Genomic DNA, 27,727 nt, shown 5'->3' with positions numbered 1-27,727 from the left:
AGGTCATGTGTGTGGTACAGTGTATCTGTGGAGGTCAGGTCATGTGTGTGATACAGTGCACCTGTGGAGGTCAGGTCATGTGTGTGGTACAGTGCACCTGTGGCGGTCAGGTCATGTGTGTGCTACAGTGCACCTGTGGAGGTCAGGTCATGTGTGTGGTACAGTGCACCTGTGGAGGTCAGGTGACAGCGTGCATTAAGTAGTTGGTCCTCTCCGTGCACCCTGAGAACTCAGTGTCCTGACTTCTGGAAAGTTTCACGTAGAGAGCTCGGATCACCGGGCATGGTGGCAAGTGCTTTTATCTGCAGACTTCTCCCTGGCCCTATTCTTAAAATAATTTTTCTTCCTGCTAATTAGAAAAAGCATCATACTATGCTAGGAAATGTACAAAGGGCGCGTGCTTCCTTTCATGTCACATCAGTTACTTCCCCAGAGTACAACTAATGATCAGAGAAACTCTGTCACCACTGGACTGAGGACCTCACATACCTGCTCCTCTTGCTTCCCCAAAACTCTTGCATAGTCTGTAAAACTAAGCCTAGATTTCCTATTATTAAAAACCAAAACAACTTCCCTAGTTCTCTTTTCAGCCAGCATCTCTATAGTTCCAAATATAGTGTAGTGCATGCTCTCTAACATAAGCTGGGGAAGAGGTTCAAAATACGTTGCATAAAACTATCAAAGAATAAACAAAAACATCATCCCTCCCCCATGAAATCTTACTGCAAAACCTTTCTTCCGGTCTCCAGCTTTCTAGCACAAGGATCAGGGCACCTTCATTCCTAGTGGCTATGAACTGCATTTCCAGGGCATGGTGATTATGTTGCCTGTCCCTCTAGAGTCGCCTTCTCATGGGAGAGGCAGCAATCTTGAGAAATACGGTCAAATGCTCAGTGTGCTATCAACAGATCAAGACCCAAGTGCCAAGGAGAGAAAGCACAGCAGGGATGGTGGGCTCTACACTTGAGGAGCAGACAGAGGGCAGACGTGCTGCCTGAGACGTGAGGAGCACGGAGGGTCCTGCAAGAAGCATGGGTGTCTACCCCCAGGACAGGGGCTCTATAGCATGGACAGGAAGTGACACAATATCCCAGGATGGTGAAAAAGGAAGCCCTGGCAGGTCAGTGTAGGAACTGAGGGATGCTATTCTTAGATGGGACTGAAAGTTTTCAAACTATCTGATAAATACTTCCAGGAAGAAAGGTGAAAGTAGTATGTACTTAAAACGTAAAAACGAAACCTACAAAAACCGGCAGCCCCCTAGGAACACTGTCGAACATATTTGGAGGGCTGGAGTAAAATGAAAATGAAACAAGTGCTGTTGTTGTTATCTTTAAAATCAGACATAAAGAATGCCATGCATATAGTCCTCTTTTCTTTTTCTTGGCTGCATCTGTTAACAGTGACAACACAGTGTCCCACCCCAACATCACAAGGTCTCCTTAGAAATACCACTGTTCTGCAATCATATCTCTAAAACCTGCTATTACTTGAGTTGTGACATTAGTTGGCTAGAAACCTTCAGCATCTCCAAGAAACCCTAAGGTAAGTGCTTTCCCTAATTGTTATGTAGATGTCACAGTCTTTAAAACTGGCCGTATTTTTTAAAAAGGCACTGCTGTTGCCGACCGCTTCCAAAGAGGCCTTCCATTCCTGAAGGCTGTGTACTATTCACCAGCTCAGTACAACAGAAGTTACGTAAAGCGTCTTACCATGTCCACCAAGGCCACGTAGAGGAACATGCCTGCCGTGACTGCGAAGATCCAGAGTGTGATGTTGTTGGCGTACTGGCCAACAGCTGTGCCTATGAGCATCCCTATGTAAGCCATCATGGCAGAGAGGAGGTTGTACACAATCGCCTGCTTTACAGTCATGCCTGCTTTCAGAAGAACTGCAAAATCACCTGCAATTCAGACATCACGAGCCAGTTCACAACCACAGGATTGGAAAGCACGACTTTGAGTGGAAAAAACTATCAATAAAAAAATTAAGAATGCTTCATATAGACATTATTTGCCAACATGGTAGAGGTGTAAGAGGTGACAGAATTGTTCTACATCCTGTGTGTGGGACAGTTACATAAATCTGTATGCATGCAAGGAGGCCAAGCAACCATATAGAAAAAGCCAATTAAAAAGCCAGGTGTAGTATCACATGGCTTTAATCTTATCACTTGAGAAGCAGAGGCAGGTGGATAGCTGAGTTCAAGGCCAGCTTCTCGATCTATGAAGCGAGTTCTAAGACACCAGGGCTACTCAGAGAAACCCTGCCTGTCTCAAAAGAAAAAAACATCAAACAAACCCCAAAAACCAATCAAGAGTTAATTCCTGCTCTTTGATGGGAAACAGCCAAAGTTAGAAGAGTGGTAACAGCCTCTTTAAGTATATTTTATGTGATGTATATAGCTATTTTCCCAGAAACAACAAAAAAACTTCATGAAATTCCCAAATATAAGGAAAGCAAAACACTTTCTCCTGGCATCTCCCATGTACTCAGGACAGTGCTCTAAAGAACACACAGACTGCTGCAAAGGGCAGACACTGGCACAGGAGGAAGACTCCTAGGGCGAATTTTCTAGAGATCTAGGTGCTCACAAGTTTCACAGACAGCAACCCGAGCAAAAATAGAACAGTAAGAAGAAACCAAGAAGAAAGATGGTTTTTCTTCATCTAACACTGAGCACGGGGAAAGCAGTTAATTATTATTCAGTGAGATGCTAGTGGATCAGGCAAACACTGCTGGACAGAAGATTCTTGAAGCTGAAGGGTCCAAGGTGTGGCTTTACTTATTGTAATGGCTTTCTTTGTTCTAGTTATTAAGTATGCAAGCACCCAACCAAACAATAAATAGTATACGCAAGGTGTTATGTAGACAACTGTCAGGGCTTTGTTCTTTCCATAAGACTCTTAAGATCTCTGTATCTAATAAAAAAAAAGTATGCTCTCTAACGCTTATGGCTACAAAGTTCTCATCGACAACAGTAGAAGCTAACAACAGAGAAACTGCTCCAAAGTATTATTTTTTTTCATATTCCAATAAGTTGCTATCAACCACAGAAAGCCACATTTTTCAGTTATCTATATTTATTTGAAAATTAAGAGTTCTTCCAATGTCTTCAGCACTGCCACTCTATTCCCCTTATACCTTCCCCACCTTGTTCCTAAGTATTTGTTTTAGGGTTACTGCTGCTGCGGTTTAGAGTTACAGGACCAAACGTAACTTGGGGGAGGAAACAGTTTCTTTGGCTTGCATATCCAGAGTCATAGTCTACCGAGGGAAGCCAAGGCAGGAACTCAGACTGGGGGTGGGGGTGACTTGGGAGCAGGAGCTGATGCAGAGGCCAGGGAGTAGTGCTACCTACTGGCTTGCTCCATGTGGCATGCACAGCCTGCTTTCTAGTAGAACTCAGGGCCACCTGAGTCCACAATAGGCTGGGTCCTCTCCCATCAGAGGCGGGCAGATCTGAGTCTGAGGCCAGACTGGTCTACAGAGCTAGTTCCTGGACAGCCAGTGCTATACAGGGAATCCTGTGAAAGGAAGGAAGGAAGCAAACAGAAAATGCTCCATAGCAAGATCTCATGGAGGCATTTTCTCAATCGAGATCCCTCTTCTTAGATGACCACAGCTGTGCCAAGTTGACAGAAAACCATGCAGTACAGCTATTTCTTGGTCCTCCTGCAGAGCCCTGCACTGGATATCTCTGTCTGTCTGTCTGTCTGTCTGTCTGTCTGTCTCGTCCAGTCTTCTCTTAAGTTCCTTTATAGAAGGAGCTACCTCAACTTCTCCATAAACTTATCCTCTGTGTAGTAATTCACCCTGAACCAACTAAATTAAAGGCAACCTTTTAGTAGGGGGCTAAATATTAGAAAGTGAGAGTGCTGGTGTGTCCTTTAGGTTGGTTATGAAGCCCACTGCTTCCTTTATAGCGTCACAAATGTTTTGACACTTAATGAACAGTGGCAGAAGGACAAACCGCATCAGTGCATTAAGCAGCCAGTCAGTCTGTCCTGCTACCACAGAGGGATGGGATGAGTCACTTCACTCCTGGGTAACTAGGAGGATGCAGTAACTAGTCACAACCCACAGTGTGTTTGTTGGGACAGGACCTCATGCAGCCCAAGCTGGCCTTGAACTTGGGACCTTCAGAAGGAACTGTTTTATTTAATTCCTACAAAAAATAAGACATAGCTGCCTCTGGTACCTCAAGGGGAGTGTATCCACCCAGTGCTGTGTACAACTGTCATTTTCTTTTTTCTTTTTTTTGAGACAGGGTTTCTCTGTGTAGCCTTGACTGTCCTGGACTCACTTTGTAGACCAGGCTGGCCTCGAACTCACAGTGATCCACCTGCCTCTGCCTCCCGAGTGCTGGGATTAAAGGCGTGTACCACCATTTTCTTAAAGCACTCACACCATGCTGTCTGTCTGTCTCCGTCTCTCAACTTAGCCTGTACTTAATTTATATTAAAAGAATTTCTTTATAAACTCCAGCTCGACCCACAAAACTCGTTCTTATGTCCTTTGGTCCAGAGGTCTCCCGATCTTTGCCAATACACACCGCATGTAATCACTGCTACTCACAAACTCTAGGACTACTGTATTAGTTCCCCAATCCCTGGGCCCTTTTCCACTAACACAGCTAACAACTTGCTTTGTGTTGCTGTATTTCTGACTTTTCGAGAATACTGTATGACTAGAGTCAAACACACATTGCTTGGGTCTGGATTTTCATCCCATGGCATAATGCACACGAACTCATCCACACCACTCTGCATCAGGAAATTACTTTTTACTTCTCAGCAGAATTCATCCATAGATGAATCACACTGCGCTTATTTACCAGGTTTAAGAACATTCAGGTTACTTATCATTTGTGGCAATTATGAATTTTACACAGTAAAAAAGCTTTTGTATCAAACCAACTTTTCATTTGTCTTCAGTAAAGCCATATTATTTTTTATATTTCTAATATTATAAGAAATTTCATTTCACCAAATATAAGACTGCAATTGCTCATATCCTTGACAATATATCACAAACCCATGAACTGAAAAATTGCATTCATCTACCATCTTTTACCTTCTTTAATAAATAAATGTTGAAATTTTTCATCTGATTTTTTGGGGGGTGGGGTAGGCGTGGGCTCAGGAGAGTTTCCTGTCTCTAAATTAAGAAGTCTTTAATATTATCGTTCTAATGGCCTTTTATAAATAAATGTCTTCCAAATTTTCAGTCTGTAGCTTTTTTTTTTTCACTCTCTAAACAATGTCTGTTACATTTAAAATTTGTGTGGAGTCATCTGTTTTCTTAATGTATTATGTATTTAGTAATGTGCCTAAGAAGACTTTACTAACCCAGACACAAAGATACTGTGTGGATTAATGATTTACTCTGAGTTACTTTGTGTTTATGGTGTGAGGTATGAGTCACAGACTTGTGTCGGCTTCTGCTTTTGGCAGGTGAACATCCTATATCAAGCAGCATTTGCTGAATTCTATCTGTAAGGATTTTTTTGTACTTTTACTAAAAAACAAACAAACAACCCTTCCATATATACAGATAGACTAAGCTATATTTCAATGTGTTTTGAGAATGTAGCTAAAACAAGTTTCAAATCAATTTGTTGTCATTTTTCAAAATTTTATAGATTTCAAATTGTTTCCTTTTCACATAAAAGCTTTTTAAAAGCTCATTAATCTCTGCAAGTGAACCTGTTGTCTGACTGCTGAAAATCTAAAAGAAAAGCACAGAGCATGTAATAGTGAGTCTTCAGGCCCACGGGCCACTTCTGACTTGTGTTGGTAACGGGGAGTTTCCAGGACAGACTCCATGCATCCTGTTAGATGTAAGCTGAACACAGTGGGCCAGTCTGACCTCCTTGGGAACTAGGTATGTGCATGGTGCACAAAATAGATGCAGGCAAAACATCTACACATAAACATGAATAAAAACTGAAAGAAAATTCTACATAAATCTAAACAGTGAATGACCAACTTTCCTTAGACAACTTTCACATGTTACAGAGAACTTATGTTGAACTAAGTTTAATCTCTGATATACTGAGGGGATGGGAAAGTGCACAGCACTACACCTTATCTGAGCTGAGTCCTAAAAATTGATTCATTTATCCAGTTGTGATTTTCTTGGTGTCAAAACACACTTCTCAGAATCAAAAAGGGAGTTCGGGCCAAGCGCGGCAGTACATGCCTGTAATCCCAACACCTGGGAGGGGGAGGCGGGGCTGACACAAGTTTGAGATTGGTCTCATCTACACAGCAAGTTCCAGACCTGCTTGGGCTATGTGGTGAGATTCTATCACAAAACAAAACAAATAACCAAACCTCTGTTATCCAAAATAAGAGAGGGAAATTGAAGTGAATACAAAAATAGAACCTGCACAAAACAGTTTAGATACTGGGATTATAGTGCCACAACCACGAGCAATAAAACATTAAAAAATAGGAGCAAAAAGGGCCTGGCAAGTATCTCCCCAATCCCTGCCCTGACAGGGTTCCTCTGTGTAGCCTTGGCTGTCCTAGATTCACTTTGTAGACCAGGCTGGCCTCGAACTCACAGAGATCCAACTATTTCTGCCTCCCAGAATGCTGGGATTATAGGCGTGTGCCTCCATGCCCAGCTCCTTGAAACTATTCTGAAGGTTCTTCTTTACTAAAATCATGCAGAATCTCTCTCTCTCTCTCTCCCCCTCCCCCCCCACATATACACACACATGTGCGCACACGTGCGTGCACAGGCACACCCACACCAAACTGTCCGAGCAGCTAATTTTACCGCTGGAAAAAAAAAAAAAGGATTAGAAGCTGATGATTATTCAAAAGCCTCAGTGCTCCTCAGTGATGGTGAGGACCACTTTCCAGTTTTTCTAATGGCCACGCATGTACCCAAGTCTCTTTAAACAACATCCTGTTTACTGTTTGAACAGCAGTGTAAGCTCTCCATCACCTGTGAAGAAGTACTGTCTTAGGTTCCCTGGTTCAATTTTTAGTTATGTAATAGCAAAAACTTAACACTTCTTTAAGAAAATGTAATGTATATGATACATGAAATAAAATTAAAAAGAGTTAATACCATAATCAGGCATTTGAGAAATGATACCTCCTTTTAATTTATGATCATCAACCTAGACAGCATGTATGATCCTTCCTAGCAGTATCACTGCTGTGGAAGCCAAAAGCACACAGCACTGACATTTCTTTGATGCAAGCAGCAGGCACTCTTTGGCTCATATTGGGACATGCCTGGCGACTGATGGCACTCTACACCTGTCAGCAAATTTTCTGTTGTAACATCTCCGCAGTTCAATGCATTGTACAACTGAGGAAGGCCTGGGTTGGATGAAAGGCAGTAACTTTTGAGGCGCGTACCTAATTCATGTGGCAGCTCATGACAGAAGACGGCTATTGAGGTACTGATCCCTCCAGTCAGTCCAGCGCTGAAAGCGGCACCTGGGGAGGAGGATGAACACAGCGAGCGTGAGTGAGCTGCAGGCCTCCGGGCTCCTCCACTCTTCAGTGAGCTGCCCCTTCTATGTAAGTTACTTTCACCCATCTTACACATCATCCCCCTGGCAGAAGTCTATCGTCTTTAGTATCATAGCTACTATGATTACGAAAGATATGGCTTCTGCTTTCTATAAGAAACCAAAGGCTATTCGTTTCTGACTAATAAAATCTAGATCCCAGAGTATCATGTCCTGGTGACAGTTAATGTTCTAAATTAGCCATTAGCTTACATGGCAACAACAGCACCTATAGTTCACATATGTTCTAGTGTATGCGGATTTGCTATGGTGGGTTGTAATGTGAAACTTTTCTTCACTTTTTCAAAGCTGTGGAAACTTTATTAAATCCAAGAATGAAACTATTCACCTCTTGTAGGTGAATCTATACATTTGAAATGCAATGTTAAAGTAACAGTTTCAGTAAGGTGAACGCACTTTAATGAGAAAGCAAGTTATTTAAGAAATATACTACAGACAATTCTTTAGCGTCAGAGAACCAAAAGCTACTAACATTTTATTTTTTTAACATTTCATTTTTTTTTACTTACAAATACCATATCCTTTGGAGAAAAACAAATGGGAGTAATGTATAGCAAGACATTTAAAACTGCAGATAAATTTTAACCATATGGATTACAGCTCATAAAGATTAGCAGGGCTTAGTAGGAAAAGGAAACTGTGCCACAGAACAAGTTGTAGCCCAGCCTCAGGGCGCTCACCAATGGCCAGCCCGTCACTGAAGTTGTGGATTCCATCCCCCATGATCACCATCCAGGCGATATTGGCAATTCCTGTTTCCTTCAGGTCTGAGCCAGAGTGGCAGGGGCCATGTGAGTGGTGGGCGTGCCTGTGGTGCCACTGGTGACTGTGCTTCCTCAGCACAGCTTTCTCCTCGTCGTGCTGGTTCTGTGAAGTCACATGGATCTCCTGCTCGTGAACGGGGTGCAGCCCATCGCTGTGAGAATGATCCATGGCTTTCTCCTCCTCTGCGCTCGGGTAGTTTTTAGGAGGGGATTCTTGTTGGCCTTCTAAATCCGTCAGCTCAGTCTCATTAAGTCGATCTTCAGAAACTACCGAGTCATCCGTTCCTACATTAGAATAAAGGATACACTCATCCAGCAAATGACTTTGTATGTGCTCATCCATCTACACCTGGGAGATAAGCAGTGAGATGAACGCCGCTCAAGAGAATGTGGTTCCCTAAAGCATTGTACGAGCCATTCCATTGGAATATTTTCCTAAAATCTATCAGCTTAAAAAATATAATGACTTGCCCAAGTCAGTTAGCTGATGGCAAAGTTCTCTACATGTGTGCTCCACCAATAACGATCCTCAGAGATATTCATTGGGATGTCCTGGCCACATGCAATCCATCATCTTTAAAAGATTATCTTCCAGGAGCTGGACAGATGGCTCAGCAGTTAGGAGCACTGGCTGCTCTTCCAGAGGTCCTGAGTTCCATTCCCAGCAACCACATGTGGCTCACAACCATCTGTAATGTGGTCTGATGCTCTCTTCTGGTGTGCAGGTGAACATGCACATAGAACATTCATATACACAAAATAAATAAATAAAAATTAAAATATTATCTGCCAGCACTATTTGTTTTATGACAAAGATCTGGATATTGTGCAGTTGTCTTTTGGGAGAGTTGCACAGCTAGGGAAGGTTGCCATTTATGCTGAAAACCATGCAAACACTGAGGGGAAAAGAGAAATTCAAATGCAAAAGGAAAAAAATAGGCTAAGAAAATCTATTTTTTTCTGAAAACTGTCTTAGCTACGTCAATCTCTTAGAAAACAGAATATGGATTTTAAATACATGGGCAAGCCGTTCTTCTTTAACTACAGAGGCAACTTTTCATTATCCCTTTATAACCAATTACATATAAAACAAACTGTATACTGACGAGAAATAGTGCCCCTCGCTGGGCATGATAATCTACTTGCGATCCCAGCTCTGGGAGACCGAGGCTTGGGCTGAACAGTTCCAGCACTACCCCAGAAGATGGCTTCCTTCCTTCTGTGGGTTGTTCTGGCTTTGACAGAGTGGTCTTGTTAGGCTGCCCCAGGCTAGCTGGGGTCGTGGGTGAGTGCCGTTATGCCTGACCCTTGCTTTATTTCACTCACGTATTTTTAAACTAGAAGTGGCACGTTTTCCTTGCTCCTAATGTATCTGGTGCCACAGCACCAACAGCACTGAAGCTAACTAAAGTAAGCACATGAAGAAAATTATAGGGTACACTCACATTTAAGGAAGAACACATTAGGAAAATCACAAAGAAAAATTTAATTCACACTGCTAGAAACAATTTTTCAATTTTAAGTTTCTCATTGCAATAGTTGGCTACCGGCAAGGGGCTTGAGTTGGAGCCAATCAGCATCCGGCGTGCTGTTTAACTTGTGATCTGAAAGCTTTCTTCCAATCGTTGATTCTTCTGTGCTCTGCTTCATAAACCATTTCTGTTTTCCCTGTTGGGGGGAATCTGATATTAGTATAACATCTGCAGCAATAACTAGTAATGATATACCCATAGCTGATGTTAATAGTAACACAGCTTATTATTTGTAAATTGCTCATTACATTTTTATCTAATGTAAGTCTATATGGGCACATGTGTGCATATACACATTTACATGTATGTCATAGTACGTGTGTAGGTCAGAAGACAAATTGGGGGGCTCTCTCCTTCCACCTATGGGTTCTAGGTACAGATCTCGGGCTTAGCCCTGAGCTCCTTTACCCTCTGACCCATCTCACTGGCTCAATCCGGCTACATGAAGAACAGAGCGCACGGTACTGCGTTCCTAGGCACCCCACCTGGGACGTGTGAAATCTGGGCGCATGCCTCTGTAATCCTACAGCAGCACAGGTTCTGGATTTTCAGGCTCGTTTTCTCATCATGGTGGAAGCATCCCCTTCTCTAGGTGTGGCATGGAGGAAGAATGAAGCATGAGCTACAATTCTCAATCCTTCCCCATCCCTGGCCTCTGCTACCCTGAGCCCCTGGCAGCCACACTCTACTCTGCTGTTAGGAGATACCTTAAGATTCCTCATACAGAGAGCAAGCAGGGCCCATGGCTCTGTGCCTACCTAGTTTCATCTGACGTGAGCACACTCTAGTTCCGTCCACCTTGCTGCAGGTAGCAGCATACATACACTCTTTTTATGCATGAGCCCCGGGTGCATACATGCCACAGTTGTTTTCTGTTCGCCAGGGAAAGCTTGGCCTATTCCCATTTCCTGTGCTACACCAGCTCAAGACTGCAGATGTCCCTTGGCTTACTAACCTCGCTTCCTCTGAATATATTTCTAGTACTGGGACTATGGGATGATCACATGGTGGGTTTGTTTTTAGTTTTCTGGGGAACCTCCAGAAAGCTTCCTAATGGCTACAAGTATTTTCCCTGTTTTCCTAAGGTGTGCAAAGACTTTCTTCTCTCCACATCCTTGTCAGCACTTGTTATCTTTTAAGCTTTTTCTTTCTGTTCTTCCTTCCTTCATAATTAGTTATTACTGGAGAGATTTCTTTTCTTTTTTTTTTGGTTTTTGAGACAGGGTTTCTCTGCGTTGCCTTGGCTGTCCTGGACTCTCTTTGCAGACCAGGCTGGCCTCAAACTCATGGCAATCTGCCTGCCTCTGCCTCCCAAGTGCTGGGATTACAGGCGTGCGCCACTGCACCTGGCTGAGATTTGTTACTGTGGTTGGTTGGTTGTTGTCAGGGAGGCACGTCTGAAGCAAGCCAAGCGCCAAGCGTTCTGCCTCTAAGCTGTCCTCTTGGCTCTTGCCGCGACTCTGGGCTCTCTCTGCTGACTAGTAAAATAACTGACAGTCGCTAAGTGCTTCTGAGTTGCTCACTCTGGACATTCGTCCGTTACATGATCACTGTCAGTGTTTCTTCCTGTGCTGTGTAGGAGGCTTTTACAATTACTGTGACACAACTCCTCTTACTTCCTATACTTTGGGCATCATGCTTTAAAAAATAATCACACTTTAGACCAGTATCTTGAAGTGTTTGTTGTGTGTCTCCTAACAGTTTCATGGCCTCAGGCTGCTGGTTTCTGAGTGCCAAGCTTTAGCCTTCTGCGTGGATCTCCAGCACCATTTACTGCAGCCTTGGCTATTACAGCTCTGTAGCCTGTCTTGACGTCACAACTGTGAGCCCCCCCATCCAGCTCCTTTTTCCTCTTGTTCCTGGCTGCTTTGGCTTTGGGAGTCTTGCTCCCATATGAATTTCAGAAATGTTTTCTCTAGTCCTCTGAGGACTGCCACTAGCCACCTTGTGACCTTGGTGAGGACTGCATGGAGTCCGCACACTGCTGTGGGTTTATGAGCATTTTAGCAATGCTAGTTCTTCTGAACGGAGATCTTCCCTATCTCCCCCTCCACATGGTAGCTACCGTAATGGGACGTCTTGCCTAATTCCTTTCTCAGGAGGCTCATGCTCTACTTCTGTCAGCTGATTTTATAGTCTGAAACTTTAGTGGATGTACTTATCAGTTCTGCTTATCTTTTGGGAGGACGTTTAGGTTTTCCTGTGAGCAGGATCATCTCTTCTGCAAATAGAACAATGAGAATTCCTCCATCCTACCTGTGTGCTTTTCTTCTCTGACCACCGCGACTACAATTTTTAGTACCACACTGTTGGTCTGAATCAGAAAGGAAATACATTCTCAGTTTTCCCAACTCAGCGTCATGTTGGCCATGGGTTTACCACAAACACCTGCCAAAATGCTGAGGCACACTCGCCTTCTATATATACAAACTGTTTGGTTTAATCCTGAAAGAATAGTGCTTTTTGCCAAACTCCTTTCTTGCCTCTGTTGAGATGATCAAAATGCTTTTTAGGTGACAAAGCTTTACTGATTCAGTTCCCGCATCACCACCTATTTGCCATTCTTTGTGGCGTGACTCTGGCCCACGCCCCTATCACCTGTCCTCTCCATTACTCTGCAGTGTTTCCACAGACGACTCTTTACTTCTCCCACTAACCCTGCTTGGGCATTTTCATCACTTTACTGTCCACTCACCTCCTTTATCAGAAATAATTATAACCTTTCAAGCATAATATGTAATTAGAACCATTTCATTAATACATAATTAAATTCATTTCACTTTTCTCGTAAGTTCTTCCTTTTCAGCTCCTTTTAACTACTCCACAGATAATGTTTTTCTGGGATTCTTATCTTAATCAGTCCTCCTTTGAAGACAAGCAATCAAAACTAAATACAGGATTTACAATGTGACATGAATACAGGTAAATGAAATGTATTCTTGTTTAGGTGGTGACCAGAGACCATGAGGCTCACAGAGAGCCACACAACTAATGACTGCATGGACCAGCCTCAGCCCCGATCCCGCTTGAGAGAGCTGTCCCGGGTCTAGTCTGTCTCAAGGGAATAGATAAAAATGTGTGTATGTGCATGTGTACACGCGCATGAGTGTGCATGGCACACAATTGCAACCAAACAAAAATATGACTACCTAGAGTACTGGAAAAAATGTATTTGGAATTAACAAGATAGGAGAAATTTGTAACTGTAGTCCATTATAGAAAGTTCTACTTAAATATAATATATTGCGGCTATCTATGTGTCAGTACCTCAAATACCACTGACATGTATTGTGACATGCTGTTTCGGCCAATGTGAACCACAGTGAATGGCAGTACTTTAAATCAATTTTCTGAGGCACGTTTTCATATGTGAAACATTAGACACAGTCTTGATAAATCAAGGCTGTTGAGGCATCTTCTCCCAAGTGGTGTGTCGTTACTTGAACGAGTTACTGCTTCCATTACTTCCCTCTGCCATCATTTTCCTACGGTCTCCACGTGAGTCTATTCTGAGCCCCTCTTCCTTTTCACATTTCTACTACCAGTGAAGTATTTCTGATAAAGAAGGTGTTATATGAAAAAATTTATTGTAAGATAATACAATCAAAGTCACTTAAGATTGAGTAAGAAAGAGGCTGGAGAGATGGCTCAGAGGTTAAGAGCACTGGCTACTCTTCCAAAGGTCCTGAGTTCAATTCCTCAGCAACCACATGGTGGCTCCCAACCACCTATAATGAGATCTGGTGCCCTCTTCTGGTGTGCAGGTGTACATGCAGGCAGAGCACTGTATACATAATAAATCTTTTTTTAAAAATTGAAAAAAAGACAAATGTTCCCATTTATTCATACTTATTAAAAATAACTGGTCAATAGCTTTTCCTTTTCCCATTCTTCATAATTAGGTATGATGAAACACAAGCTATCTTAGACCCTGCTAATAATGCCAAAGTAAATATAATGACAAAAGTGATAAAGATCCGAAGCAGGAAAAAAGATAGAGATGGAATGTACACCAACGTTATAATTAAGAGAAACTGTGTGTCCAGAAAGAGGGCCTGTACCTAAGAAACAGACGCATGAAAAGCACTTACTCTTTGTTGCCTGTAGTGCTTAAACATTCGAATGCAGTGTTCGATGATGAACAGTAAGTAAACGCCCCCTAGGGCAACAAGCCCTTTCAGCACAGCGTCATATTCTTCTAGAAACTTCTTAGATTCATGTCCATGAGAGTGACCATGCCCATGCGCGTGCTGATGGCTGTGGTCATGTCCACCCTGAGACTATTAGAAAACAACTGAAATTATTTCAAAGTTCGAATAGAACATCTTAGAAACATAGAAGGCCTATCTTCTAGTTTTTAAATTTTCAGTCTAATTTTAGCTTTTATTGGTACATAAAATTACACAGACTTATTTGGTTTCTTGAATATTTTAATAATGCATGTATTATATAGTATTCAAATCATATTAAGTTTCTTCAAACATTTATCAATTTTTTTCGGTAAAGGAACCATCTGGAGTTCACAAACACACACACACACACACACACACACACACACACACACACACATACACACACCGTTCCTCCTCATCTACAGCCCACCTAGCTTCACTTTCCCTCATCTACAGTCACTCTGCTGTGGAACAGCAGAGCTCACAGCTCCCACAGAGCGTAACTGACAAAATGTCCTCACCTATCTCCCTCTGCCCACCAACTTCCTCTAATTTCACCTTTTATGAGATCAAAGCTTCAGATCGCACATGTGCTACAAGAATATTTTTTAAATCTCAGAGTATTTCACTGATACTATATGACAGAAAGTTGTCTTCTGGTTAACATCCTTGGCGTATTACCTGGAAATTATTATACTTCATGATAAAACAAATGCCTCTAAGGGTTAGAAAAATACTAGTGAATGAATGAAGCCAAAAGAAATAACAAAAAATAGCGAATCCTTTGTAAACATAAATTGGTATCACTTACATCAGAAATATTTAGTAAAAACAAAACAAATCACTGACTGATGCAAAGCGGTTCAGCCCTGTACCTTCCTGGCTGTATGCACGAGCACTACACAGTACATGCATTTCCTCTACGGTTTTCTTTCTTCTTCTTCTTCTTCTTCTTCTTCTTCTTCTTCTTCTTCTTCTTCTTCTTCTTCTTCTTCTTCTTCTTCTTCTTCTTCTTTTTTGTGTGTGTGTGTGTGTATTTTGAGATAGGGTTTCTCTGTGTGGCCCTGGCTATCCGGGAACTCTCTTTGTAGACCAGGCTGGCCTCGAACTCACAGCGATCCGCCTGCCTCTGCCTCCCTGAGTGCTGGGATTAAGGGCGTGCGCCACCACGCCCGGCGTCATGTTTTTCTTAGGGCGTTGTGCAATGATCAGATGATCTATCACTCTTGGTCCCATTTAAAACCCAATGATTCGGTTTATTTGAAATATTGATTAAAAAAACACTGCGATTAAAACCGTGAAAATGAAAAAAAAATACCTTCAACCTATAAAAGCATACAATCACACAGACAAAACCACCACTACTATGGTGTGCTCCTCAAGAACACTACAACACTGTATCTTCACGTGTAACTTTTAGGAGAGTAAAAGAATTTCTTACATGGGGCAGCAGATGAAGAAGGGCGTCTCCACTCATTGTTCCTACAGCCAGTGCAACAAGGAACGTGAGAAGGAATTTGAAGCATCCTTGGTTGATGATGGGAACCAAAACCACGCCCAGCAGGGAAAGCAGGCTAATGACAGTGATGGAAATGATGCCGCAGACCCACGCTGCAGGGAAACAGGCAGCGTTAGTCTAACAGCTCAAAAGGAAGGTTCTCAAGAACAGACAGGACACATCCAAGCATCTTTATAACATCACTGCGCTTCAACGCAAAACGAAGCCATGATAGACAGACAACATGAAACACGTGATCGCGTCATACATAGCGCCCAACGCAGTCTATACTAGGAGAGTGACTTCAAATGGCTATGTCAACCAGTATCCAAACAGTAATAGTTTTTTTCACTGTTTAAAAGCAGAGCGTAAATAAAAGTTATTTAACAATATAATTACATAACTCCTGTATCAAGTGAAGTGTTTATCAACTATAATACAACTGAAAGCTTTCCTAACACAATGTTTCAAAAAATTTAACAAATCAGATACAAATGGAAGTATAGTCACATGCTCAACATTAGTATTATACCCTATAGCTTTACTGTTACAAGTAAAGATCTCAGCTGGCTGTGGCGGCACACTTCTGTAACCTTTGCTACCCAAGAGGCTGAGGTGGGAGAATTGCAAGCTCAACTCTAGACTTAGCAATTCAGCCAGACCTTATAATAGTAAAATAAAAAGGGCGGGTCCATACGTTAGTGGGAGCGGTACTTGTCAGCTCAGGTGATGCCCTGTACTGCAAAAGCAAGCAGATGAGTGTGGAAATGACGCTCAGATGCGCAGTAAATGATGAACTTTACCAGAAACACTCGTGTTCGTGTACTGTGCGTGGTAGTCAGCAGTCCATGGCATGGATCAGCAGGCACAGTCAAAAATGATATAATTCCTCTTTTGCTAAATTAGCTAACAGAACTAATGCAATAGGCCACTCATCACTAACGGGAAGGTGTGTCCCTTCCTCCCTTAACAGATAACCACTATTAGGTAAGAATGGGAAACCAAGACCACCAAAGACACATACAACTAACCCCACAGGGACAAGGTCATGACACTAGACTTAGATTCCAATTTCCAATCACTTGGAAGCCACGGAGGAAGAGAAACCCAGTTCTTTTCCAAAAATCTTAGCTCAGGGAAACATTACAGAAGCAACACGGCTGCTGAAACCAAAGGATTAAAAGTAGAGCCTCCATCTCGTGTTATTATAGGGCACTCTAATTAAAATCCCTATTTCGGGAAGAAAAGCATACAGTCCAAGGTTAAGATCTCATTTAGAATGATAACAAAGTCACTGTACCTCAGCTCTCTGGTGACAACAATGAAATCTGTAAAAGAGCCTGGCCGTGTCAAGGGGTCAAAGGACGGGCTTCAATAAATTTTACACCAGAGCTTTTGAAGTTAGTTGCCTAACAAAGTAGCTAAGCCAACAAAGGTTTGTTAAAACCACCGAAGCTCTCTCTGGCTTTGATCATATTCACCGGATGGGGAAAGATTAAAGAAAAACTGTACTTCTGACTAAATGGAAGAAAGCAATGTTAGTAACGGAAGCATCAAGCACCGTGGAGACAAAATATCTTCTCCAGCAACGCTGACTTCTCCTTTCCAACCACACATCATCCTTCACTGGCAATATTCCAATCTAGAAGCAGTTTATCTCAAAACAGTGGCTGCAGTGAAATTCCAATAAAGAACTTAAAGGGAGAAACAGTAAGCTAATTGGGAAAACCAATAGTCTGTATTCCAAAACCCTCGGTAAGCTGGGAACATATTATAACCATACAACTCACTATGCAAATAGGAGGATTAATACTGTCAATAAATAATGACCCGAAGTATACAATATATGCCAAGTAAGCCACCTTGGTAATGGTAACTTCCTAATTATCGGGAATGTACAGTAATCAGATTTATTCTAAACAAAAATGCATGATTACTAAAACTACCCAATAGCAGTATTTTATTTCTATGCTACAATGTCCAGGAAAATTCAAACATAAAGGTAAAGATGCTAAATTAAAGTCCATCATTTGCAAAAAAAATCTAGGTGTGTAAACTTGTTATCATTGTTTACGTTTCCCACTCAGGTCATCTTCTATGTAATACTTTCATTTAGACTATGAATATGATTATAACAGAAACAAATTTCTAAATTTTAATCTACAGAAAATGTCATTTGATGCACTGTACATTTAAGATAATCATCACACAATGCAATGTAGAATATTAATAAAATATTAACATTGAGAGCATATTTAAAGTTTAAACTTATAACATTTTAAAATTTCAGGCCATATTAAGACAGCATATATATTAATTAGCATATTAAAATCCCGCTCAGAGACTTGAGGTAAAGTGTAATGGTGGAGCAGTAAGCATTCATCAGGCCCTGAGTTTAAACCTAGTATGGGGGGGAGGGGAATCTACTACTTAAACAAAAAACTATTTAAAAGGAACATTATTTTATGCAAATATTTCTAAAGTCCTTATGTCAACATCTGGTTAGGAGCATCCTGGATGTGAAAAAAGTCTAGGAAATTTTCTGTAGGTTCACACAAATTGTAATGTTCTGCAATGACAATCTGAAATGGCCGTTGGTCAGCTACCCAAGGGGCAAGTAGTCAAGTTAGCAAAGCCTAATGCAATAAAGGTCAAATTCTCAATATGCTAATGGTGCACTACGTTCAATAAAATGAGAATCAGCCACCAGCAGAGCAACATGCGCACGCGCATGCATACACACACACACACACACACACACACACACACACACACACACACACACAGAGTCATGTATATCTGGGGAGTTGTGTGAGCTCACGTGTGACAGGTATGGAAATTACAGAAAGAGAAACTGTGGTCTAAGAGGAAGAAATAGTTTGAAAGAGGAAAGCTCACGTAAGAGTAAAAAAAATTATAACATCATAAAGGAAAAGCCTTCCACAATTCATTCAGAGTCATCACTTCCCAATCTAGAGGACACCCCCCACTGTACCTCAAAGGGCATGGTATCTACTTAGACTAAACTCAATGGCCCCCTGACACTCATCAAAGATAAGATTATGCCAAAAGTTGTTCCTTCAGATGACACATTAATACAAAATTCAGATAAACACATTAAAAATTATTCAAAGGTTTTGGTGGTTTCTTCTCTACATGGCAAATGTCTGTAATTACTTGATCAATGATCACCAATTGAAAATTAAAATTAAAAAGATTTCATGAGTAAATTAAATTATTTATATGTGACTTTGAACATTTACCTTTTAAAAAGTTTCTATTTCTTCAATTAGGCTAAATTTCCACACTGGTTACAGTGTTTGTCTTCCATTAGTGTGCTGCTCAGCATGCTGACCCAGTATACTCCAACAACCCACCCAAAGCTCACATGAGGCGGGCAAAAAGAATTCCAGTATTAGAGATCTGTGGCCACGGTTGATGAGCACAGAGTGCAGATGAAAGACACGTAGCCACTGTTGGTGAGCACAGAGTGCAGACGAAAGACACGTGGCCACTGTCGGTGAGCACAGAGTGCAGACGAAAGGCACGTGGCCACTGTTGGTGAGCACAGAGTGCAGACGAAAGGCACGTGGCCACTGTTGGTGAGCACAGAGTGCAGACGAAAGGCACGTGGCCACTGTTGGTGAGCACAGAGTGCAGACGAAAGGCACGTGGCCACTGCTGGTGAGCACAGAGTGCAGACGAAAGGCATGTGGCCACTGTTGGTGAGCACAGAGTGCAGACGAAAGGCACGTGGCCACTGTTGGTGAGCACAGAGTGCAGACGAAAGGCACGTGGCCACGGCTGCACCTCCTCACTGTCGTCAGCAGCAATCCTCGAGGACTCAGCATTGTTGAGTCTGCTTAATACCAGGGAATCGTACACTTAATAACTAAGATCAAATGGTTACATTTTATGTTAACATTAAAAGGGGAAGAAACATTTCCCATTATTATAGGCTTAACTTTTAAAAATTGTGATAAAGCATCTAACATAAAATTAGCTATTTTAAAAAGTCAAAATTAAACGTGGAGCGGGGTGTGGTGGAGCACACCTTTAATCTCAGCACTCAAAGGGGCAGAGGCGGGAGGATCTCTGTGAGTTCGAGGCCAGCCTGGTCTACACAGTGAGTCCAGGACAGCCAAGCCTACACAGAGAAACCCTGTCTCAAAAAACCAAAATTAAACATCGAGCTGGGGACTTGCCTCAGAAGCACAGGATCACAGAGGACAGGCTGGCCATAACACGGTCAGAGGTGGGCTGCTGAGAGGATGCCTAGCCCAACCCTCTAACTTTTAGATACTGTTTCCTTCACAAAATCATAGCACTTTCAAAGAATTCTTAGCCATGGGTTTTATATATCACTGTATTTTACTTAGTAAAGGAGGCTACATACAAAAAAAAAGATGATAGGTAAAAGAAAAATTAAGTATAAGTATGCCTGAAAGAAGTGTTAACAGTTAATTTAAATGACTGTCTTTCAAATATGAGCTAATTATGATAAAGATGAAGACAAAACTATGTAACTTCATAAAATGATCTCCGCGTGCCTATACTTACTTCAAGGCACTAGACATAAGCAGCAAGTGTCTATCTACCATGAATTACCACCTGTTTCTGCCAGCCCTAAGTAAGTCAGCGGGCTGGAGAGACGGCTCAGTGCTTACAGCACTTGCTGCTCCTGCAGAGGTCCTGGGTTCAGTTCCTAGCACCCACAAGGTGGAGTCCCAACCTCCTGGAACTCCAGTTGCAGAGGATTCAATGTCCTTTTCTGGCCTATGAGGGCACAAGGCATGCACATGGCACACAGACATATATGCAGGCAAGACACCTAGATATAGGTGACAACTATTCCTTGACAACTGTGTCATTAACACAGCCACTTCCACGCATGTGCGCTAGCACACTTCCTCTTTCAATTATTTACTTTTCATTTTTCAAAAAAATAGTCGTAGTTCTCCAGGATTAGAGATCAGAGCGTACATTTTTTTCTAGCATCCTTCTCATAAACTCCTCCCCAACACACACACACACACACACACACACACACACACACACACACACACACTTCTTTGACCTATATTCAGTTTTGCCCATAGTGTACTTAGAAATACCTTTCCAGGTTGTTTAGTGATTTTTCGCTTACATAAGCTCCTATTTTCTAAATACACTAGTGGGGGGGGAAAGCAATGAAAAAAATTCAATTTCTAATCAAGTTATTGTGCTTTTCTAATCACAATTTGTTTGGTGTAAAACAAAGTAAAATACAGCTGGAAAGGTATCTTTCCGAGAACTCATACCTAACAAGCAATATGCAAACTATTAAATACAACTAGCAAATGTTTTCTTTATTTGTACCCAAGATACCATATGTAATAAAAAGAGCTAAGTGTCTGAAGCAAGCTTCACTTATTCCGCAAATTAGGTTGCTTGAAACGTTAAAGGTCTTCAAGCTTAGTTATCACCAACTCCTTTCCTCATTACCAGGAGAGAAAATGCGTTCTTTTAAAAAGAAGCGCTCATCTGTGGAAACTTTCTAATTAACTTGGTGCAAAGCATGTGCAAGATGGCAGTTTTCTACACTGTTTCAGCATTTTAATTGGCAGAAAATGCTTAGCAGCCTATTCACGACCCCCCTTGGTAATTAAGCTAGGGTCAACCCTATGACTAAATGAGCCAATCTTGTGAAACAAACGATTTCTACCATGCACACTACTCAGGGTATTCGGTTTACAGCAGCCTTTGAACAAAGTTAATGAGGTAGTAGCTGAGTCACTATGGGAGATTTATAGAAAACAAGTTAACCTTTCTTAATGGTGCAGCAGTCATTAAAAATAATTACTAGCGGGGCATTCTCTCTAACAATTATTAACATCTATCAGGACATAATTAATTCAAGCTACATTTCTGACAATGCTTAAAAAAAAAAAAAACCACCTGCAAACAACTAATCAATATTCACTATTTGTAACATACTTGTTTTCAAAGCAAGCGCAATTTCCTCTAAGGCTTTCAAATTGAATAAACTGTAACTTCCAGTAGTACTAGTTACATAGCTGCCAACAGCTTGATTTCAATATATGGATTCTGGCAATATTACAACATAGACAACATTAATTAATGCCCTAATCCACCACTGGCTTGAAGACAGTGAACTGGAATTTTTTTTTAGACTCCTTCAAAATAAAAACACTATTAATTTTAACTTTAAACAATCTTGTTAGTTTCCATTTTTCCCTATGCAGAAAAAGTACATTCTACTTTCAATTAAGCTTAATCTCTGATTCCTTTTTGTGGCGGCGAGGACAGTCTCCCAAAGAATAATATGTGTGAGGTCAAAGAAGACAAACGGCATCTTTTCCACAGTGAATATTCAAATTCAATTGTGGGCTCACGAGGTCCCCACTCTTCCAAGCTGGGTGAAGGCAGCTTGAGGACTTCCCCCTTTCCTTTCTTAAAGATGGTGTCTCACTCGGTAGAGCAGGCTGGCTGTGGGTTCAGAGGCACCTGTGTCTGCCATCTAAGTGCTTTGATCACAGGGCATGTGGACCGCATCTAGTTCTTAGGATCATGCGTGGGGATATTTCTCAATGACTAATCAAGCGCAGGTAGGACGAGAACCACGGTGACACCGACACTTTCTACAAGCCTGTCAGTGGGTGACGACACACAGCTCTCTCTGCCTCCTCGCTTTGCTCTCACTTACATTCTAACAAGATCCCACTCAGTGATGAGCAGAAGCCTTAGCACCGCAGAGTCCACAGCTCCACGGCAGCGCCTTAAGCCTGGCCGCCGTGCGAGCTGGAGCAAAGCACTTCTCTGAGCCTCACAGAACTAAAGACAAGAAAGTGCCTATCGTGAGGAGTTGATCAATCCGTCAGGAACAGCAGCACAACCTGTGGTCACAGCTGTGTAGGAGACTGAAGCAGGAGTCCTTGAGCCCAAGTTCAAGGCCAGCCTGGGTAGCAATGAACCACAATTCAACTCAAGAATGAGTGACCGAAGAGTGAGCGGATGCACTTTCTTTGTGTAAGTGTTGGATCTAACACACCATAAGGTTCCAGCAACTGTCACTACTGTAATCGATTTGTCTAGTCTAAGGTTAACCAGTCCTAGAAATGCAGGCACTGAGAACACCGCTTACCTTGTAAAAAAACAGCATTTCCTTTCATGTGCAGACATCCAAAACCTGATTCCCAAATAAAACTCTTACAAATGAGAATCAGATAATCCTAGAAGTGTGTACATTATCACTATGCGATAAAATGTTAAAAATTCTGTCCTTCACCGTGATAGAACTCAATTTTTACCCATATCCATAAATACAATTTTTAGAAACTTTCATAACAGTCCCCTAAGGTCAGAACATCTTGGGTACTTTGACCTCAACTTTGTAGAGAAGAATGAAAGAAAAGTAGCATAGTCAGCTATCTGCCAAGCTTATTGAGAAGAGAGAAACGCGGGGGATTTTGGGATGCAAAGGCAGAAAGCCTAAGCCTCAAGCAAAGGGTTCGACCTTGAAATCATAAGGCACGGTACACTTTACACGTAAAAAAAAAAAAAGTACCAGACACCGGACAGAAAGTTATTAAATAGTGCAAAGATAACGACAAACATCACAGCCGGGTGTGGTGGCGCACGCCTTTAATCCCAGCACTCGGGAGGCAGAGGCAGGCAGATCGCTGTGAGTTCGATGCCAGCCTGGTCTACAAAGTGAGTCCAGGATGGCCAAGGCTACACAGAGAAACCCTGTCTCGAAAAACCAAAAAAAAAAAAAAAGACAAACATCACAGAGGAATTCAGGATTCAGCCAAATTTAGAAGGTAATGGCATAAGGATGAGCTGCCTACAATTTTTATCAGGCAAACGTTAACGTGTGTGGGCTGTCACTCACTAAGCCTGTGAATTGTGGGCAACTTACTTCTTTATGCCACACATTCTATCCAAAAAGAAAACAAACTACACATGAAAAATAAGAATAACAAAAATTTTCTTTCAGAATTATTGCTGAAATTTAGTGAGAAAAAAAGAAGCATTAAAAAACATTTGACATATAAATACCAAAGTGTGCTAATTATATAGGCTGAAGCCTAGCGCAACCCCCTGGGAGGCAAGGGGCAGGAGCAGGACCTGCCCCATAGGGCTGCTGGGAGGAGCGGATGAACTGAGCTCAGAAGAATGCCTGCAACACGTGTTTGTAAAGTAAACAAACTAAACTGCTAATACACTGTTAACCATCACCATTAGAAACAAAAACTTCTGGGCTGGAGGATCTCACTTAGAGTTTAGAAAATAAATCTAGTTTAAGTGTTAGAGACTTGCAAGGCATAAGAAGACAGGCAAAAAGGCAATACGCTAGTTCACAAATCAAAAAACCAAATAGAAACAAGATGACTATAAGCCCCTTTATAACAGAGTGCATGGAGTTAGAAGACGCACACGACTGGACTAACGATTACATAAGAGAAAAGCGGGAGAGCAGACCCGGGAGGGAAGCCTAAGGACCATCACAGTGGCGCTGCCTGGCCAACGGGACAGCAGGAGCAATCTGGAAACAGTGCTGACGCGTCACCGGGACGCAGGTGGCATGCGAGCCACGTGGCATGTCTGAGACAGTCACACTCCTTCGCCTCCGGCTTCCACTCGTCTTTGCTTTTCCTGAAGCCCTAGCCCTGCTGAAGACTGCATAATTGTGTTGTAAAATAACTTTAGTCACAGGCCCCATTATTTACACTGCTTTGTCAAGAAAGCTTCCTATTTCCTTTTTAATCTTCTTTGTCTGCAGCAAAACACTCCTTTATAAGGACAGAAGAAATAAAAAATACTAAGCCTCTTTGCTTCCTCCAGTATTTTCTGTGTATATATAAATCTGATCAGAACATTAAAAGATGACACCTAAATGAAACCAACGATTTACTATTTCTCTTTAATTAAGCTATAATTTAAGAGACAATACGAGTACAATCTTAAGGAGAAAATAATGTCTTTCTTACCTGATGCCCCTATATTTGCTTTATCTTCAGGAATCAGAGTTTTATCCTTATTTAAATCTTCAACTAAAAGTTTGTCAAAATGCTCAATACAAAGTCTGCTGTCAATCTGATACAGCAATGCAGGACAAAGGTACGTAAACAGATCAGGCGAGATGGGAGAGTTGGCTCCAAGACCAAAGTGGTTCAGCAACTGAGTGACGTTCAAACACTGCAAGGAAACGGAAAAAACAGAGTATAAGCAGGTTTTTAAGATTATGTAGAAAATGAGTTACTGTGAAATTAAAATATTCTAAATGTCACTAGAAACGATTGCAGGACAAATGCCTAAGAATCATCCTTTCCAAAGGTGTTCACATAAAACTGAACCAGCGAGACACCGTACAGGAAAGATGAGTGAGCCATGCCTCCATGACTCGGACAGGAAGTATAAGAATTGAACACGCTATCATCTAGGGAAGGCATTGCACTCTTACCCATATTGATAAAAGTGCTCTTTGAAATCTCATTAAGATTTTAATATATTTTCTTCCTAAAACCACTGCTTATAACTGCTGGTGATTTAGCCAGGAAGAAAAATGCACACTAATCTCAAGGTAGTGACAATGACAGAAGCACATCAACTTCCCATGTTGGACAGAACTGCTTACTACTCACATAAACATAAATTCAACAAACTAAATTTTAATGAGATTATTAGAAATATAAAGATAGTATTGGTATACATGTAACAAAAAGGAGATACAGTTTTAAAAAACTGAGGACACAATTATAGGTAAAAAGCTTCCAAAAGTATGAAGATTTAGGAGAAAAATAAGACCACTCCAGTAGTACTAGAATTTTCTATCATTGTGTATTTTTGTATTCATCCAGGTCTGTGATATCACAATAGGCCTTATCATAAAGTAATAACAGAAAAGAAGCCCAATGCATGCACAGAAACTCAGAAGATGAAATAATGACTTGGAACCATTAACTTATTTCACTAAATTAATAACTATGCAAGATAAGCTAGCTACTTCTGAAAAGGTCAGGCTGACCAAGGGCAAACCTGATTTAGTACTTTCTCATATTAGAAACCAGCTATAGCATTTACAGGAAAACTGTTACATGGAGAGCCAGAATTCATAAAAACAAACATAGTAAAATAAAGAACATATTTTCAAACAACATTTAAATATTTATACTAGGCTTGAGGGCTCCACATTTGAGAATAAGTCAAATCCTGGTTAAATTCCCAGCATCAGTTCTGATTCCTCAATCCTGGTACCTGATGTTCCAGGTACATATCTGCTGAGCTGTGACGTAGCCACTCTGCAGGTAACCTTACCCTTACCTAGGCTGTCCCACAGCTACCTAACACCACTGAGGGACCACCAGACGCCGCCGTCCGTGCCGTGTGTACCTACTTCATGTTGCCGGCCATCTTCATTATGGTCCTTGTGGCTGGGAGTGGAATAAATCGCACTTTTCTTCACATGCGGCGCTTCTCGCTTACTGGCGTGTCGAGGTTCACCCTCGTTGTCAGGATCAAGGTCTTGGTGTCCATGGCCAAGGTCATGGCCACTGTGCTCGGGGAGGTGCGCGTGCGGGTGGCCTGGGCTATGTCCACGGTCCAGTTTGTGAACCCGATTATGCTCATACTGTTCAGCATGACCGTGGCTGGGGAGGAAGCCTGGCGTGTTAGCCTCGGAGTTTTCTTTCTTTCTCTTCCCTTTCTCCTTCCTCCTGACCTTCAATGGCTTAACTCCAGACTGTTCTTGTGTTTTATTGGTCTCCATGGAAGGTCCGTGGCCAGGCTCCCCATGCTCGCTATGAGCGACGGAATCATTGTGAACACGGCGAGTCGCGTTGTGGTCCAGGTGATGATGCCCACGATGGCGATGGTGGAGGCGGTGGGTGTGGTCGTGCAGGTGCCTGTCATCGGACTTGATGGGAACTTCAGCTGCCTCTTTGTCCGGGTCGCATTTGTAGTTTCTTTTCGCCGGGACAGTGGTGGTGGTGTGGTTTTCTGCATTTAAATGATTGTGGAAATGCTGGTGGCTGTGCGAATGGAAATGCTTTCCCTCCTGAACTGCCAGAATGTCCAGGTGAGAAACATGATCGTGACCAAGGTCCTCATGATTGATCTCAACGACTTTGATCTCCCCAAGGCCCAGGTTTGTTAAAAGTTTCTCCAGACCGAAAAAGGATAATCTTCCATTTTCACCGTAACGGTCAAAAAGTTTCTCAATATAGTACTTTTTTTCATTTTCAGCATCCTGCACTGAAAATTTGCTTGCCTCCGCCCCCGTCATCCCACGATGGCGCCTGTGAAGCTCCTCGGGGCCATGGTCATGGTCTTCATGGCAGTGGTTGCAGTGATGGAAAACAAATGTCAGCAAACAGATGAGGCAGAATTTTGTGTGTATATGCACCTTCATTTCTGTTTTCCCTAAAGAGATTTAAAGCAACAGATGGTTAGCTGATGTGTGTATACATTCAGGATAATAAAAATTATTTTGCATTTGCCAATCCACTGAAGTATTTGATCTCATTTCCTCCATGACTATAGTCATTCTTTGACTCAAAACCCTCTGTGAAAAATAGCCTCTTTTATTTAATTGTATTGATGTACAGCCCTTTTAATCAATATACATTTCTCAAGGCACAGGACTATTGCGGCTATGGATCCAACACAATCTCAATCCAAATCCTACAAGTTACTTTGTGAAAAGCAATGAGCTGTATTTAAAGTGTATGTGAAAACCGTGAAGGTCAAGAACGGCCATGACAAGTTTGAAGGGGACACAAACTGGGACACATATGTGTTCTGTTAGCTCTTAGAGGCAGTGCGGTATTTGGTGCAAAAATAGACCAAGGGAGGCCAACCAGATGGCTCAGTAATAAAGTGCTTGCTGCCAAGCCCAGTGACTTGAGTTACATCTCCAGAATCCACGTTCTTACAAGGTTGTCTTCTGACCTCTAGAGGCATGTTGTGGCATTTGTGCACGTGTGCACACACACACACACCCACGCGCACGTGGGAGAGAGAGGGGGAATCACGTGAGGAAGAGAGCGAGAAAGACAGAGAGATAGAGATTAAAAATGTGAACTTGAAGAAGAAATATGCCAAAGGAACAAAAAATAGTCTTGGCACCCGGATGGCTCAGTTTGTACACAGAAGAACACCTGGTTGATCTCTGACCCCACACACAGAATCAACTACAGATA

The 27,727-nt window shown here is 41.9% G+C and overlaps 1 protein-coding gene across 3 annotated transcripts in view; it reads right to left on the bottom strand.

The window, feature by feature from the left end:
• Nucleotides 1–27,727, bottom strand: part of Slc39a10 (solute carrier family 39 member 10) — a 46,349-nt gene that overhangs the window by 2,895 nt on the left and 15,727 nt on the right. For all 3 annotated transcript variants that reach the window (XM_051153819.1, XM_051153818.1, XM_051153817.1), the window contains 8 exons: nucleotides 25,924–26,948; nucleotides 24,518–24,725; nucleotides 15,468–15,637; nucleotides 13,946–14,134; nucleotides 9,870–9,990; nucleotides 8,239–8,607; nucleotides 7,383–7,463; nucleotides 1,713–1,903 (listed from right to left, as the gene is read on the bottom strand). In XM_051153819.1, the coding sequence (XP_051009776.1) occupies nucleotides 1,713–1,903; nucleotides 7,383–7,463; nucleotides 8,239–8,607; nucleotides 9,870–9,990; nucleotides 13,946–14,134; nucleotides 15,468–15,637; nucleotides 24,518–24,725; nucleotides 25,924–26,937 (2,343 nt within the window). In that variant the 5' untranslated portion in view covers nucleotides 26,938–26,948. The remainder of the gene's footprint in view (nucleotides 1–1,712; nucleotides 1,904–7,382; nucleotides 7,464–8,238; nucleotides 8,608–9,869; nucleotides 9,991–13,945; nucleotides 14,135–15,467; nucleotides 15,638–24,517; nucleotides 24,726–25,923; nucleotides 26,949–27,727) is intronic.

The sequence above is a fragment of the Acomys russatus genome, chromosome 12 (genome assembly GCF_903995435.1).
Source record: "Acomys russatus chromosome 12, mAcoRus1.1, whole genome shotgun sequence".
NCBI lineage: Eukaryota > Metazoa > Chordata > Mammalia > Rodentia > Muridae > Acomys > Acomys russatus.
Note: the sequence above shows the minus strand (reverse complement) of the source record. Positions and strands in the feature narration are given on the sequence as shown.